The following is a 17,516-nucleotide window of genomic DNA, read 5'->3' as shown; positions in this document are numbered from 1 at the left end:
TTTTTCCCAGTGGGTGTATGGGTCTATGTTTTGGATTTGTGCTGAACACGGGGCTGATAATACAGAGATGTTTTTGTTATCACTGAGCAGGGCTTGCACAGAGCCAAGGCCTTTTCTGCTTTTTGTGCTGCTGTGCTGGTGAGGAGGCTGGGGGTGCATGGGAGGGAGGAGACACAGCCAGGACAGGTGACCCCAACTGATCAAAGGGATATTCCAGACCATGTGACATCATGTTCAGTATAGAAGGTGGGGGAAGAAGGAGGAAGGAGGGACATTTTGAGTGACAGTGTCTGTTTTTCTGAGTAACCATTTCATGTGATGGGGTCCTGCTCTCCTGGAAATGGTTGAACATCTGCCTGCCCATGGGAAGCACTGAATTAATTCCTTGTTTTGCTTTGCTGGTGTGCACAGCTTGTGCTTTTCCTCTTTCTATTAATCTGTCTTTATCTCAGCCCATGAGTTCTCTGCCTTTTACCCTTCTGATTCTCTCCCTAGTCCCACTGGTGGGGAGTGAGTAAGTGGCTGCATGGGGCCTGGTTGATGGCTGGGGTTAAACCACAACAATCTGCAAGCACTAGTTTAGTGCACTCTTCTGCTTCTCCTAAACTAGTTCCCTTTCTTTTTAAAGAAATGAATGGTAGAGTTATTTTTGAATGTTCAAATATTAAGGGAAGGAGCACCTATCCTTAAGATAGGCTGAGACTTTAATTTTATGACTCATTACTTCATTTGTGAGAGAAACCATTTTTGCAGTTTTCTTAAATGCAGCATTTTCTGTTGTTTTGGAATCAGAGGATAACCCCGCAGAATAACTCTGGTTCCTTTGGACTCCCTGGCAAGGCAATTAAAACAAACCTTAGGAATTTCCTTATGTGGGACTTGAATTGATAAAAGTGTGTATAATAAGGTGAGTGAGGAATGGTCCTGCAAGGGTGGCTGCACTACTAAGAAAGGACTCTACAGAGCATTACTACACAAAATATACAAAGTTTACTTCTCAGATTATCTTGGGTAGTAGTTTTTCTGGTTTTGATCTGTTTTCGAGCAATTTTGCTGGTAACTTAATGAACAAATATTGAGACACTTAGTCTGTATGGCTTGGAAAGGATTGATGTATGTGATTCTCCTAGACAGCTTTCCTGATGGTCCATAGAGTAGGATGCTTATCAAACTCAGCACCATTGAACTGAGGTGGGGTCTCATGGGAGTTTTCTACAGCCAGGGAAATAGCAAAACTTGAATGTGTGACATGCTGATTTGGGTGTGCCTGTCATTAAATCATACTGTAGTAAACTTGAAAATAAATCAAAATACTTCACTGCATCAGTTTTGTTATCCAGAAAACTGGGGAACCAATGTGATGTTTATTATTGTAATAAGATGCACTGATTTAATCTTTCTCTGTTTTAACAGGAAGTTTGCTGGATTTTCTGAAGAGTGATGAAGGAAGTAAATTGTTGCTTCCAAAGCTAATTGACTTCTCTGCTCAGGTAAAACTTAAAAAATGTACTCAAAAAAATTTTTTTGAGGTTACTTCTCTTAGAGTCTGAAACTCATACTAGGCCACGTTATCCTAAGGATTTTTACATTAAAAAAAATGCAATTTTCATATCAATTTTGAGTAAATATGGTTAATTGAAAGGAGGAAGTAGATGGAAGCGTTTTCAAAGGGAATACGTGGTTAGACCTGACTCTTAGATATTGTGACCTTAGATATGGTGACCTGTTTAGATGGCAGCAGTACCCAGCTGCCTTCCTTTGTGAAAAAGCTGCTTTCAATTTGATCAGCTACAAATTGAAAATATTTGTGAGTTTTTGTTTAGCACATCCCTTCGGAGTTAATAAATGTGTCATTTTTTTACTTCTTAAGTTAGGTTAACTGGTCAAACTCCTCTTAACCTCAGTGTACTCTTCTTGGTTTCAAATTCTTAGGTAAATTATTGTGAAATGGTGTTTCAGGTACTAGTGTATGACTTATGAACCGGGATGATTGTTTCAAAATATACAAGTTATCTCTGTCTTAAATGAAATCTGAAGAGAGACTCAGAGTGATTTGTGTGTCAAAGCCTGAATCAAAGCACCCCGAGCCCAGTGTTTTGTCTTGGACAGTTATCAGAATTAGGTGTCCAGGGAGGCATGTAACAAAAATAGAGTAATAATTCTGCTTTTGCAGGTTGTAATTCATGTTAGTAGTAGGTAATGATGGCATTTCTGGAAGTTTAGTGTTAACCAGCCTTTTTTGGGGTTGTTTTTTATGCATTAGAGTTTACAGATTTTTGTACCCTATTATGTTAATTTGTTATAACTCATGAGGAAAGATGGAAAAAAATTAATAGGTATAATAAAGCATTAGGAATTGATACCAAAAGTTCACAATAAGAATATTATATAATTTTTATGTAATTATTGCTATACAAGTAATTATAGAATTAGATATTAGGAGGTATTTCATTACCAAAAAAAGTTGTCAAATGCAGGAACAGCCTTCCTAGAGAGGTAATCAATGCCCCAAACCTGTCATATTTTAAAAGTAATTTGGTCAATGTCCTTAATATATGCTTTAATTTCTGGTTAAAGTGGCCTGAAGTGATAAAGCAGTTGGACTAGGTGATCACTGAAGGTCCTTTCCAACTGGAACTATTGTATTCTATAGTATATTATATATCACATATTGTTATGCAGATGTTCAGTATTTCAAATATAGGTTTTTATTTCACATAGACTCAATGGAAGAGCTAATTTTCCTATAATTATTGGTTTAGTGTGGCTATAGGCTCTTGGGATTTTCTGAATTCTTTGGGCAATTCGTCCTTTAGATTTTACTTTTATGGGGTAAAAGCTTTGTAGATGTGGAAAACCTGCTGGATCCCAGGTCATGGTCAGAAGAGATGAATAACAGTGGGCAGAAAAGAGGTAGGTAGCTTTGAAAATAATGTGTAAAATTCAAGAGAGAAAAGAATATCTATGAGTGCTGAAGTGAAAACAGACCTGAGATGTGGAGAGAAATGCACATGTGGTTTCACAGCAGACCTTTTTATTGGAGTTTGGGATGCTGTGTTCATTTTAAATTTATACTGCAGTTTTAGAAATTTAAGGCTTGAAAAGGGTAATGAACTAAAGAGCAGCTCTGTGTACAACTTGGGTAAATCACTTCAAGATAACAAGGGTCAGAGATTGTCATTCACAGAGCTTTGAAGGTCACTTCAAATGGACGTCACTTGTCACCCTGGTCTGACAGCAACCTCTCACAGCCAGTTCCTGCCCTGGGCCCCAGAGGCCAGGACCTTGTGCTGCACAGGTGATGTGAAAAGTCCCTCTTGTCATATAAGATGTAGACCATCACATCAAGAGAAATTCCTGAGACTGGCTTGCAGCCATCCTAAAGGGATGTTCAGGAATGCCTCTCTGAGGATTTCTGGCTGAGGCCCAAACAAAACTTTGGAACACAGATACTGGGATTTTTCTTACGGAAAGAATTTGTAGGGTCTTTGAGCACATTTGTAAAGAGCCCTTAATGCCACTGTGTGATAACAGGAGTGTGTGGAATAGACTTGCAGGCTGCCTGTGTGTGGTTCCAGAACAGAAATTTCCCTCTGACCAACAGAGATGTTCCACCAGTCTTCTCTATCTCTGGCAGTCTGAATTAATTGATAGCTCTTTAGGGCAAACGATGGACAAAAATCTTTTCAGACCTCTGCTAAGGTAACCTGTGGATCACACTTTTCCTGAATGCAGACTGTGTGTAAAGGAGAGCACAAAATGTGTGTAGTTTTTTGGCATGACTCTGGTTTGTACAAATGGAATACTAATTTATTTTTACAAGAAATGATGTTAACCTCTCTGCAGAGCAAAGGGGAAAGAAATTTGGAGAGATGTTTCAGGAGAGTTTAAAATTAACATGGAAGGAAGCTTGTGGTGAAGAGGTGAAGATACTTATTCTTAGATGAGATCAGGCTTTTTTTTTTTTTTCCTTGATGGACACACACGAGCTCTTCATTATTCTCTGATCCTATCATTCTGGCAAAGCACTTTGCTTTATCCCAGCTTTTCAGGAACACTGAAAATGCAAGAAATGGTAGCTGAGCATTAGGGCTTTTATTGCCCTCATCCATCTGTGATGTTACAAGACACAGGAGGGACTGGGAATGGGAGAAAGAGAGAGGAGGATGTGTCTCTGTGACCATTAGCTGGGTAAAGAAGGCAGTTGTACAGGAAACCCCAGCTGAAGCTGATTTTCCAAGTGAAGAGCACTGTGGGTTGTTTGCATTGCCAGGCTGTTGTTTAGTGCTTCACTCTCTGAGCTCATTGCACCTTTGCCTTGAAGAGTCTTGGAAAAAAATATGTGTTTGCAAGAGGTGAAACATTCTGACTTTGCAAAATGAGGACTGCTCCTCTGGGTGAAATAAAGAACTTTTTTAAAGTAAGCATTTTTCAAGCTAGTAATGAAATACGCTCCTGCTCTGCTCTACTGACTTAGCTGTCTAGTTAGGTGAACACACCTGCTGATGTACATTTTTGGCAGAGATAGCTGTTACTGGGTTACACTTACACCTAGTTCCTACCTTAACTTACAGCTGTGGGTTCTGGACTTTGGTGGTTTACTTTCTGTACTCATGGTCATGATTTATGAAATTAGGTTTGTGGAAAAGATGGCAAGAAAATGCTTGCTAGGAAGGTGGTCCAGCTCAGTTTCTAAAGCAACCTGCTCTCTGACAGAGCTGAAGATACCTCTTGTGTTTTAATCAGTGCATATGAATAGGGGCTGGGGGAATTTAATGTCAGCTATGCCCTGGCAAAGACAATTTTATCCATTGGAGATGAATGTTAGAAGTCTCTGAAATGAGAATGTTTTAAGGGAAACTGAGTTTTGCAAACATATCTTCAAGCACATTCTATCTACATTAGTACAGAGCAGAGCTGTGGCATCTCCGGTAGAAGTCAGCACCAGCCTGGCTCCTTCAGTTCCTAAAGCAACTGGAAGACTCAGGGTTTTACTAGCTGGTTTCTGTCTTGCCTCAGAGGCAATTTACCAGAAGAGCCTCCAATTCTTTGTTTCACATTTCCTGAATTCATAGTTGTTCCTGCTTGATTAGATCTGCTGAAAACATATGACATGAATTCCGCAAACCTTTTGTGTGTGTAAACTCTTCCTGCTTCTTATGCAAGTCCATTGCTTTCCGTGTAGGATGCACAAGTGTAGTGGCTGTGCTTAGGAAAATTATACCTGTTTTTACTAAACAAACTCATAACTTTCAAAAGGGTCAAAGCTTTGTCCTAAAAGCAGTCATTTCTTCTTTCTCATGCAGTGCTGATACTTTCATTAATTCTTCTATGATCTACAGCTTGACTGGCAACTTCTTTCTGTCTTCCAAGGCTACAGTGCCATTGAAATAATAGTAAACTTAGAATAAAATTAATAGAGATTTTTGATGCAGTGTTTTAATCCCTCTCTACCCTCTTTTTTCAAGTCATAGTAGAAAGTCATCCCTAGATTACAATTAATTTTAAGTTTTATTTGGCATTGTGACATTTCCACTGTGTATTCCTTTTCATGCTTCTTTGATTTTTTAATGATACACTCTAATGTTCCAGTGCATAATTATACATTACTTTTATAATAATTTTTTTTCCCTGTGAATCTGCTTTAACTACATAGCTGCTTGACTGGGGCGAGAGGAATATGATTTTGCAACCTTTCCTGACTTCACCTTTAGGATAAGCACTGTTGCAAACTGAAAATTCTTATTACACTGATGTATCATTTGAAGAGATGTGTCTCTTGCAGCAGTTTTCAATGGCCGGATACAAAGGGCCTACACCCTCTTCATAGACAAAGAGTCATGGGAAGATGAACTGTCTTTTTGAAAACTCTATGGTCAAGAAGTATCTTTTATTTTATTACGCATCTGGACATTATTGAAAGGTACAGTTATTGAAAGGTTGATCCCAGACCAAAGACAGCCCTGTCCAGATCAATAACACCTCCACAGTCTCCTGGAGGACTTTTCTTTCATTCTTACCCTGGGTGCATAGTTCCTAATATGTAGAGATTTTTGGGGGGTTTTCTTGAAAGGATTTAATTTGGGTATTTCTAAAAGTGTGTGTCAGTACTTCACTAAAGGTGACTGGGAACTGCTTCCTTCTTGGCAGTAACAGTTGAGCAGTGTAGGCAGAATTCTCTTTTAAAGGCCACTAAACATATTCCTGAAGCCCAAATTAGCTTTCCCATTCTTCTCCCGAATAGTTAAGTGTAGCTGAGCAGTCTTGACAGGTACCAATGATCATTAAAAGAGAGGGGAAAAGGCTTTAATTTTCTTTTGTTCATATGAATTTCTCTAGCATTAACATTTCATTTGGCAATGAAAACCCAACAATAATCATTAGAAGTTAACATGTGGGCTCTGGCACCCATCTCAATCAAAAAATCTCATTTTTTTTCTTTCTTATTTTCCTATAAGCAAAGGTTTAGCATGACCAGATTTATGAATTCAGTTGTTTGGTCACTCTGTTTCCCCTCCTTCGCTGATTCAAAATTCCTTGCTGTTAATTTTTCCTATTTTGGAATTTTATGCATTTTTTCAGCGAATCTAGCACAAAAAGAGGAAGTAAAATCGTCTTTCCAATGGCTATTCTTTGTTGGACTTGGAAACTAAATATCACAATCACAAATGTTTCTTTTGTGAAACGATTCTTCATTCCCTATCCAGCAGTTCACCCAAATGTTATATCTGTGCAGGGAAGAAGGAGGCAAGCTGATTACTTTGTGGTGTTTGATGTATTTTTGGTAGCATTACCAAACCTGTCTGCATTTTGGGTGTACCTGCCATGCTGGCCAGTCCAAACTCAGCATCAGTCTTACAGCAAAACCTTCCCATTCATCTCTGCTTCCTCCTCAAACCCATGTAATAGCACGGGGAGCAGAGAGAGGCAGAGCAGACTCTAAATTAAATATTGCTCTTCCATTGTGTCTGTAACCCCCTAATAAGACTCTCTGTGGCAATTATTCACTAGTAGCTACTTCCTTCATTAGTAAATGTTTTACTTATTTTTAGAAAATGTGAAATGCAGGCATTGCTCATTCTCTTCATCAGACTTTCTTCTTGGTTTAGTGTGAAAACCCCCCTGCACTGTACAAGGGCAGTATCACACTTCTCTCAAGAATGTATCTGACTGTAACAAGAGGTTTGCAGTGGAGGAAGTGGGAGGGCAAGTGGCTCTATTTTTCCATTGCTTAAACCGAAAAAGGGGAACAAAGACTGTGTCGTTTTGTGTTGTAAGTGGTGGCAGTGTGTGCCTTGGCAGTACCCCTGGGGGACTTTTCAAAAACGAATAAGCAGAAGTGATGTTCGTGTTCTCTTCAAGTTTGGTCAGCTGCTCTGCCTGCTTTACTGCACAGCTGAAAGGAGCACCTCAGCAGGAGAGGTGAAGATGCCAGGGACTGGCACTGGTGAAGGACCCTCACTGCTTTGCTGCTGCTCCCCTGGCAGATCTGAGGGCGTGGGTGTTCCCCAAATCATGTGGCCAAGAGGGGTCTGTCACCCCCCACAGGCATTCCAGAGAGGTACCTGTGGCACAGGAAGAACCTTGACTGGGAATGTCCCATCACCAGTCTCACAAGAAAGATAAAAACTGATGGCTCCCAAAGACAGGGTTTCATTTTTTCTTAATTCCACTTAAACTTTTGGACAGAATACAATCTACACATCAGTTTTATTACTCTGAGTTTAGAAACTATTATTTCAGTTTCTTTTCTTTTTTTTTTTTTTTTTTTTGTTTTCCTGAAAAGGAAAATGTTCTTCTTCGGGAAAAAAAAATAAAAGATAGTCTGGAAAAAAGTCATCCCCTCTGCATATTTTTGAGGTTATTAATCCTCTTTAATTTGGTTTGGAAATCAATTTGGGCTGCTGAAATGCAGATTATATTTACTTATGATACTATCTGAGAGCTAGATGTTGCCAAAACCTCCTCATGTTTGAACAGGTATGTGTTGTTGTAGAAGAAAATTCAGTTGTTTCCCCTATCTTAGTAATTGCTTCCTAATTGTCCAGGCTTATACTGGGTAGATAGAAAGTTGATGGGTTTTTTAACTTTCTCTGCGCTGTTGCTTTATCAGTACCTGCTTCACCAGAACACCTGTATCCTAAGTCATTAATTCCTTCTATTTTCTTAGTATTTAGAAAACAAACTGGTTAATAATTTTGGAAAGAGGATATTTTAATAGAAATCTTAGGAACATTTTATTCAAGATTCTGTTTCAGGAAATGTCTTCCATACGTCTCTAATCCTGCCAGCTGTTATTCACCCAAATAATTCTTTCAGAGCTGCTACCGTAAGCAGTGTTTTGCAGGACTGGATCTCTGCATAGGTTTTCCATGGCAATTCCCCCTTTTCTGGCTTCCATCTAAAAAATTCTCTAAATACACCAATAATGAATAAATGGATGTGGCTTTGCTGATACCTTTGAAGAAAGAAGGATCAGACCTGCTAATGGAGCTCTGAGGTATTGAAATATCAAAATAGTTCTTTTGGTTACAGATTGCAGAAGGGATGGCATACATAGAAAGAAAAAATTATATCCATCGAGATTTGAGAGCAGCGAATGTTCTGGTTTCAGACTTACTGATGTGCAAAATTGCTGATTTTGGACTAGCAAGAGTGATCGAAGACAATGAATACACAGCAAGGGAAGGTATGTACTTTTATTTTTGTCTTTAAAACTTCTGCCTCTGGGAGGCAGTGAGGCTGTATAGAACAGAAATATCGTCACCAAGGATAGGAAGGGCTGTAACAGCTTCCTAGGGGCAGCATTCCAATGCCAACAACTTCTAAAATGAGTAAAGGAAACAAATAACCTTTCTGTGCTGCCCAAGCTTTCTGACAAGTTTATTTTAAATAAATTTGAAAGACAAGGACAACCTACACTATTTAACTGCACACAACTTTTTCCTAAATTAAAAAAAGTAATTGCATAGTCTCAGCTTCCATCTCACAAAATTAAAGTCCAAGAAACTGTGATCTTATATTCTCTTAACATCCTTAAGTGCCTCATGGACCTCCTTTCACTCAGGGAAAGGAAGAAACCCTAGCAGGTGTAGTTGCTGGTAACAACAAAAACTTTAGCAGAACTGGTTACCTTTGGAAGCTGTTTGAGGAGCTGCAGCATTAATTTGCACGTTCAGCAGCACAGTAGGGACACTGGAAGGCTGGGTCACGTCCCTGTTCAGCGCATGGGTGGGAGGTAACAGGGCCAGCACTGGCCAGAGGAAAAACATGCTATGAAAGGTGTATTTCTGGGTTTTGCCATGAGTGTTTTGCTAATGTTGTTAAGGATCCTTTCAACAAGTGCATTGTTGGTTGTAGTGAAAAGTTTTTATTTTTGCTTCCATGCTTAAGCGTAACTTTCCAGAGTGGTTTGTTGACTGGCTTTGCCCTTCTGCTTTTAAAGACGCTGCCTCAGGTTTTCACAGTCTGGATGGATACTCTGTTAACGTAGGCGAGAGGGGAAGAACTAAAATATGAAGAAAGAGAACAATGCACTACAGCTGAGATAAAAGGAAGATGAGCTATTCAGCAGGCACTGAGTTATAGTAATTCAGTAGATCAGCAGGAAGAGTCTGATTAAGCAATTTTCAGAGGTACAGACCCATATCTGTGGGTTTTAGCTAGCTCTGGACATTGTATATTGATTGAATTAACTTCTCAGGTTATAAATTTTCTATGTCAAGTTTCTTTGATGTGTTTTCTGCTATCAGAAAAGTTTCCTAGCTCACCTGGTATTTTGTGCCAGAATGTTAGAGCAGGCTAAAAAGGGTTTAGAGAGACTCTGCTTGTATTACTTCTCATTGTCAAATGAATTAATGTAGTATTCCCAAAAAAGGCTGCCTGAATGTTTTTGTTTAACTGAAAAGGCTGCCTGAATGTTTTTGTTTAACTGAAAAGAAGTTTGCTTTTATATGGCAAATTCTGGAATTAATTAGTTCAATATGAAAGACAGTAATTTAAGATATGACTTTTTAAGGTATGTCTTGCTACTGCTTTTGCATCTATGGCTGAATGTGAAATGGATTAAAGTGGCTATTTGAGACTGTACTTTTTTTTTAGGTGCAAAATTCCCTATTAAATGGACGGCACCAGAGGCAATTAACTATGGATCTTTCACTATTAAATCTGATGTGTGGTCATTTGGGATTCTCCTGTATGAAATAGTTACATATGGAAAGATTCCTTATCCAGGTATGGGCTTGTGGTTTTACTCTGCATTTATACTTTGATGCTAAAAGGCAAAGAAAATAATCAGGGAGAGAGTTGGTATCTGACAGTAGTGACACTGATGATTGGAAAAATGTCTTACATTTTGCTGCTTTGCAAACTTAGTCACTGTATGTGTAAGGCACATGCCTCTCCAGGGCAAAATTGTAGCAAAGAGACTAATGGCACCATGGGTATATAGTCATTTTGTATGTTCTAAAGGTGTTAAACTGCAGCAAAGGCAGATCCTGCATTTATGACATCCTTGTTTTGTGGACAGAAGCACAGTCCCATGGTGAGGATGCAGTGCTGCAAGTTCTAGCAGTGCTCTGTAGGCTGCTGGGGATTTTAATAACATAATATGTGAAGATACTAAGAAAGCAAGTTTTCACAAGCAAATAGGCTGTAATTATTTGTCAGTGCTAGCTAGTCTAAATAAATATGAAAGCAGACCCTAAAGCAGTGTTGATGTACCACTAGGAATGTTTACTGTTTGTTGTTCCATACAGTCAGGAGGTGTGCACATCAAATGGAGCTGCATTGGGTAGCTGTGAGATGGTCATGTGCTTCATGTTTCATTTTTCATTGTTAAACAAAATATATGTTAATGTTTCCAGCACACAGAGACACCTTGTATGAAGGGTTTTTTTATGCACATAAAATTGTTCCATCTCAGGCATAGATGATTAATTCTGGGCAATAGACTGCATTCATTTAAGCTTACCGGGGTTAAGGGAAATTGCCCTAAATTCCCTTCTCTTGTGGGCAGATGGGGAAAGTACAGCCATGTTCACCTGGACTGCACATCTCATAGGCAGGGTAACTTCTGAGAAGAACCTTGGGATCCTGACAGGAAAGGGAGACCAGATATTTCATCCAAGCAAAGCTTTCCCAGTGCCTCCAGTGCAGCAGCTCTTGCTGTTTAAACAGTGAAAACATTTTCACTACTTTATGAGAAGCTGGAATTCTGCATCCTGAACTGCCAGAGATGGTCAAGAGGCAGACCTGATCCCTGAAGTGACAGTAGGCTGAACACTTCTGGACACAGGGAGATGGGAAATCCCGTAAGACTCGGGCAGTGGGAAGGGGGTGGTGGCAGCCCACTTTACACTGCTATGGAACAACATAGTGACTTTCCATACAAGAGGCAGAGCCAAAGCAGACATTCTTGTGGCACAGTTCTAGGCCAGGAAAGCACTTAAGCTCGAGACTAGCCCCTTTAAACTTCATGAGGTGATAGGGTTGCTTGCACAGCTGGGTGCTCTGGGTCACTTTGTAGGTAAAGGCTATGAAATACTCGACAGCACAACAGGTCCTCCCAAAGCTCTTCTTAAACAGTGCTCATGTGCCAGGATCAGAAGGGAGATGTGTGCAGCCAAGAAATGCATGGCTCTTCCCACAGTCAAGATACCTTTTTTTCTGCATTAGCACTTGCCTGTGTGTACAGACAGCTCCTGCACTGAGCTGGGCTCACAGGTTATTTCTGAAGAATTTCTGCTTAGAAAATGGTCCTTCGCAGAGCAAACCTACAAGGTCACCTGGAAACCAGCACTACAAAAATACAAAATTCAATCCAATACTTAATTCTGCAGCTAAATCTGCTCTCTCTTTACCTTCATAAGTCATATCATGGTTTTATTCTAAGAACAAAGTCAATCTGTACAGCAGACATGGTACTGCTGCACTGCTGTGGGAAAATCTCTCTTCTAGGGGAAGTCTGGGCAATATTTTTTTAAATGTGGGAGCGTTTTTATGAGCACCATAAATACTCTGTGCACTGTGGATTCATTTATCAACCGGCAGTTACATATGGAAGGCTCTTGACTGCATATTAGAAGATTTTAATATTGCAGCTATTTTATTTTGATATTTGCAGGTATCGCTTGCATTTAAATGGACGAGAGATATATATCTATTTTAAACAGAAGTATAAATTGAAATAGCTTGTTGATTCTGAGCATCAGAATCGCATCAAAATACATGGGTGACCAATCTACTTTACACAAGAGATGTGACAGATTTGGGCAAATTACCCCAGCATGGCAATAGTAACCTGGTGATAGGTTGTAACCAGTAGCCACTGGACAGAAACAGTAAATTGATTTTTCACTTCTAGTGGGAATGCTTCAAAATAATATTTTCAATTATTAACCAGCTCTAGCAACCAGAGCATTCAGCATATAGCTGTATATGAAACAGTTGGAGTTGAAACTGGCAAATAGCTAATACCTGTACTCAATTTGGTAGGAAGCATTTCTAGCCAAGAAACTTTGAGCTTTTGTGATCTTTGTTCTTAAATTCCAGCAGCTGTTTCTCCTTCTGAGAAACTCAAAGCCATTAGTGGAACTAGAGTTTCAGGAACTACCTCTGAAATATAAACCAATATCTGATTCTCTGGGCACATAAGGGCACATAACCTAAAAATCTAAATTAGGTTTTTTAGGTTAGAAAAACCTAATTTCTGGGTGATTACATAGTATGTCAATACTGGCAACATCCATAATTGCATCCCAGTTATGACTGCTATTCTTCACAAGGTATGACCTTTTCTGTACAGTGGGATCCTTCCTCCATACCACTCTGTTCACATCATTTCCCAGGCCCTCATGACAAGAAATATGTCTTTGTGAAACCTAACAGTACCACAGCATAAATTAACGGGCATGTACCAAAACTTTAGCATTCAAGAGAGTGTGTGATAAATACATATATGCAATACATTTCTGTTACTGATTAGGATGTAGATGTGGTAAGACTGGTAATTCTTTAGCTGCTAAAAGAAAAAAGTTGAAAGAATTTTAAAAAGGTAAAGTTAAACAAGTAGTTATTTTGAGAATACTCTTTGGACTGTGGGTAACCATTTCTGTTTTAAATAAAACCCCAAACACATGGAAGTATGTACATGACATATTTACTGCGGCATACTGATAAAAGTCTTTACATTTTTTGCTTCTGAACTCAAATGGATATTAAACAGATAGTTTTCCTGCAGGGTAGGTAAAACACAAGCTTTGTCCTTAGCATTCACAATGTAGCAGTCGGTCCTGCAGACAACAGATCTAAGCACAATCCTATGAAGTGCTTAAACCCAAAAAATCATCCCCATTCTGCACAAAAGCCCAGTAGAAGCAGTCTTCATATAGCAGCATGGTTTACTAAGATTTTGTATGGTAGGAATAACTGTTTTACTGTATATATTATATACAATCCATTTCTTGAGGTTTAATCAGTCCAACCACTGTTCTCTATAAAATGCTTAATTGATTTTCTTCCTGTATTTAATTTGTCTCTATATAGCAGTAATTCCTTATTCTGTGACAACATGCCCTTCCCCTCCTTTGAAATACTTCTTTTCTGCACATGGACAGTATTAGTTCAGGAAAACTTCCCTTCTCCTTCCAGAGAGGAACTGAAAATACAAAAGATGTGCCCAAAGTAAGCACTTTGATCCAGACTCAGATTACATGGCTGAGGGTATTTTTGGAAAAGCTTGAAGCCAACAAGCTTGAGTTGAAGTCAGCTATATGAACTACGGTCATCTTGAATAATCCAAGTAGTTATGCTGGATAAAGTTGTCATTTGGTTGTAATTCAAATGTGTCCTTACTTGCCAAGTGGCTCAACCCAGAGCCATAGCAGTCAGATAATACATACAAAGGTCTGCAGAGTGTGCAGCAACAGAGCTGCACCAAGGATTCAGGGGAGCACCACATCAGCATCTCCACTCTTGACCTTGCTCAGAGCAGGACCCATCCTCCCTCCTCTCAGCCAAGCAGAGCTGCTCTCCCTGCACCTCTGGGGAGCTGGTGTGTGCAGGAGACTGTCCTGCATGGACCTGACCAGAGGCTGAATAGCCTGAGAAAACATGGAGAAGCTGTAGTCTTGGTCAGAACTGCACCACGTGGAGCATTTAGCTGGAGGAGTGGCTGAGAGTTCTGGGATACCCTTCTCAAAAGGAAAAAGCCTTCTCTGGTGAGTGTGAATCTCTAGGCTGAAGCACAGGTGCTTCCTGCATGCCAAGCCACCAGAACAAACAGTAGTCACTGAGCGCAGAAAAGAGTCTCTGCCAGAGAAGGTAATGCAAGCACTGGGATGATTAGATTTGCAGAGGAAGGGAAAAGGCAGGTTTCTGGGTAGGAAGTGGTGAGCCTAAAATAGCAAAAGCTGGCCCTAGCATAGCTGATCTTCTGAGAGTAGGTGTTGAAATTTTCTGTGAACCAATTTCTCAAGGGTTTGATAAAGTGGGCAGGGGTGACAGGAAGTAAACAAAAAGGGGGAGAAGGATGGAGCCTAGGGCAGGACTCTCTCATGTGACATTAGCTGGCATGTGCGATGCAGGATGCACTGCTGATACTTACAGTTCTTATCCTCTGAAACAAAACCATAGCAGGGAAAAAAAGCAAAGCTCAGCATAGCTGGCAAGATAGTTTTGCATCACAGGAATAGGAGAAGAGGGGAAATTGCCTATTACAAGTAATGATTTCATGAGTGACTGTCCAGTATCTTGCAATCAGCAGCATTTACACAAAAGCTGATGTAGAAGAAGTCCTGAAAGTTTTGGGCAGGCTGACTGGCAGTGTGGTCAGACAGGGAGGCTGCTCTCAGTCTCAGGATTGATGGGTCTCCAGCAAGCAGAACAGCTGCACTGCAGCTAGAGATGAAGGCTGGTGCCAGGGCAGGCTTTTGCTGGGAATCACAACACCAAAGAAAGCAGAATAAATGGGGACACCACTGGTCAGAAGAATGGAACAGAGATGGCTCTGGAGACAAGAATTCAGATTTTTCCCACAGTCTTGTTAGACTTGGTACTAAAGAGGTTGTGATGCTCAGCTGCAAAAATGGAAATGTTCCCATCAGGATTTTGAGACCAAGTTGCTCATTGTTGGTGCACACCTCGACCTTGTTTATTGAACTTATGCTAGGAGCCACCTTTAATAAGTAGCAAAGGTATTATACTATTGGGTGAAGATCTTTAGAGTGAAGGAAAAAAAAAAAAAGAAAAAATAATTTCTCTAATGGAGAATGGAGATAATTTCATCAAATCTTTCTTTTTTGTTTTTTATTGCAGGTATGAGCAATTCTGATGTGATGGTTGCTCTTCAGCGTGGGTACCGAATGCCACGCATGGAAACCTGCCCCGCTGAGCTTTATGATATCATGAAAACATGCTGGAAAGACAAAGCAGAAGAGAGGCCAACCTTTGATTACCTACAGAGTGTGCTTGATGACTTCTACACAGCAACAGAAGGGCAGTATCAACAACAGCCATAGAACAAAGAACATTTTTTCTATTGTCATAGATCATTGGCACAGACTGTCTTTAGAACAGACTGCTCAAACCAGTAACTTCATGCATTCAGATGTCTTAACTGGGTGTGGAAGCTGAAAGAATAATTCTGCAGAGAAATAATGTTTTTATTTGGTAAAAACAGTTCCTCTAAAGCATCAAGTTCTCCTTAAAGACTCTGTGTTTTGCATCTGTAGAAACACCCCAAAGCAAACAGGCTTTTTGGGGTGGGGAGGGAGAAGGAAGGAAAGCAATCATCCCCTGATACAGCTCAACAAGACCTTCTTAGGATCTAAGTCATGCAATATATTACAAGGAGACCTTGATTAAAGGGTTGAGAGGATGCATGAACAGCTGTTTTCAAAACAAAAAGTCACAAAGGAGAACTTACAGATTTAAGACATGGTGATGTTCTTAAATCATCTTTTTTGAAATACAGCATATTGCAAAAATTATTTTTATATCCTTGTTATTTCACATTAGTATTAGGCATATTGTCACCTCTTGTAAGACTTTCTAAACAGTGTCAAGGTTTCCTTTGATCAAGAGTTGTGTATGTAATTCTTTACACTGAAAAAAGTTCTGATGTACTGCTGCAAAACCCTAAATTTAAAATCATTTCAAAGCATTACAAAACCATCAGATGCAGAAGTGCAAGACGAACACACACAACTGCAGACGTGGCAGCACACCTCACTCTGTTCAAGCTTCAGCTTCCCGTAAGGCCAAAGTCATCATCTGAAGTCCATGGAAAAGCACAGGATTTTGAAGGAAGTTAATACTTTCAATGCAGTCGCTGAAAATATTACCAGTGAAAATATTTTAATCTTCATTTTTAATTCTCTGTGGTTATTCAAGGATATTCCTTATATATTTGCTGCTTTAATCAACTAACCTCAAATCTGTTTGAAAGCTAAAACTAGCTCTAGCACTATCAAAAACAATTTGTGGAAACATGCAATAAGATATCAAGTTACATTGCAGTGACACTGTTAGTTGTTGCTTAGTATTACAAATCTAATTCTTAAAGTGAATGCAAGTTGCTGTGCTCTTTACTTTGAATTCTTCTATCAAATTACTTACCCAAACAGATGAGCTAGTGCACTTGCAATGTAACCACAGCACAGCAGAGATTACTTCTTTTTCAAAGTGACACTGGTTCTTACAACTGAAACCCAGTACACATCCTTGCCATCCTTCAGCCCAATTATTTAGGCAAATGGTACTTTGCAGAAGCTTAAAACCTTTCTGAGAAAGCTTCAGTGTGCCTGCAGTTGAAGCTCAGCAGCAGACGTATTCATGGCTTTTCTTTTCCAGTGGCTTCCTTCAGTCCAACTGTGCAGTTTAAACAGACTATCAATTAAATATGTAAATAGTTTCTATTGTATGGTGATTTTTAATTTTAATAAACACTTTATCTGAAGCTAGTAGTGTGGTAGTAATTTGAGATAAAACAAACAGCCAATGTTCTATTCCGTGATAGCTTCATGTGGAACAGGGGAATCTCTGATTATCACCACTACCAAGATTAATGGACTCTGCTTTCCTTACACCTTTGAGAAACTGAAAAGGACTAAACCCACCATTTTTTGCATCCTTCTTGTGGTTTCTTATTATCCTGGAGGGCATGAAGAGAAGAACCGATCCTCAGCTGTTCTTGCAAACATCTTCCCGAAAGCCTTTAACTTAATAGCTACACTTGTGCTTTAGCAACTGTTGGGAAAACATTTACAGTTCAATATTGGCCAGTAGTAGTTCATTACAGGCTTCATTTTATTTTAAGGCTAAAAAAAAAAAAAAAAAAAAAAAGCTCAAGATAATGTAACTTTGCCTTTCAAACCATTTCCTGTAGCCAACCAAAGAGCTCTGGGAAGTAGGAGGGAACATAGAAAGAACAGTTGCTCAGGGAGAAGAAGGTTATAGTTAGTGTTAAATAAAGTTGCTAGACAGGCTGCCAAGGTGGAGCACGAGGTAGTTTGAAA

The 17,516-nt window shown here is 39.5% G+C and overlaps 1 protein-coding gene across 5 annotated transcripts in view; it reads left to right on the top strand.

The window, feature by feature from the left end:
* LYN (LYN proto-oncogene, Src family tyrosine kinase) overlaps positions 1–16,957 on the top strand; it is a 48,935-nt gene extending 31,978 nt beyond the window's left edge. For all 5 annotated transcript variants that reach the window (XM_068188436.1, XM_068188444.1, XM_068188422.1 and 2 more), the window contains exons 10-13: positions 1,414–1,490; positions 8,536–8,689; positions 10,102–10,233; positions 15,316–16,957. In XM_068188436.1, coding sequence (XP_068044537.1) covers positions 1,414–1,490; positions 8,536–8,689; positions 10,102–10,233; positions 15,316–15,518 — 566 coding nt within the window. In that variant the 3' untranslated portion in view covers positions 15,519–16,957. The remainder of the gene's footprint in view (positions 1–1,413; positions 1,491–8,535; positions 8,690–10,101; positions 10,234–15,315) is intronic.
* Positions 16,958–17,516: the final 559 nt, after the last annotated feature.

Source organism: Anomalospiza imberbis, chromosome 1 (assembly GCF_031753505.1).
Source record: "Anomalospiza imberbis isolate Cuckoo-Finch-1a 21T00152 chromosome 1, ASM3175350v1, whole genome shotgun sequence".
Classification (NCBI taxonomy): Eukaryota; Metazoa; Chordata; class Aves; order Passeriformes; family Viduidae; genus Anomalospiza; species Anomalospiza imberbis.
Note: the sequence above shows the minus strand (reverse complement) of the source record. Positions and strands in the feature narration are given on the sequence as shown.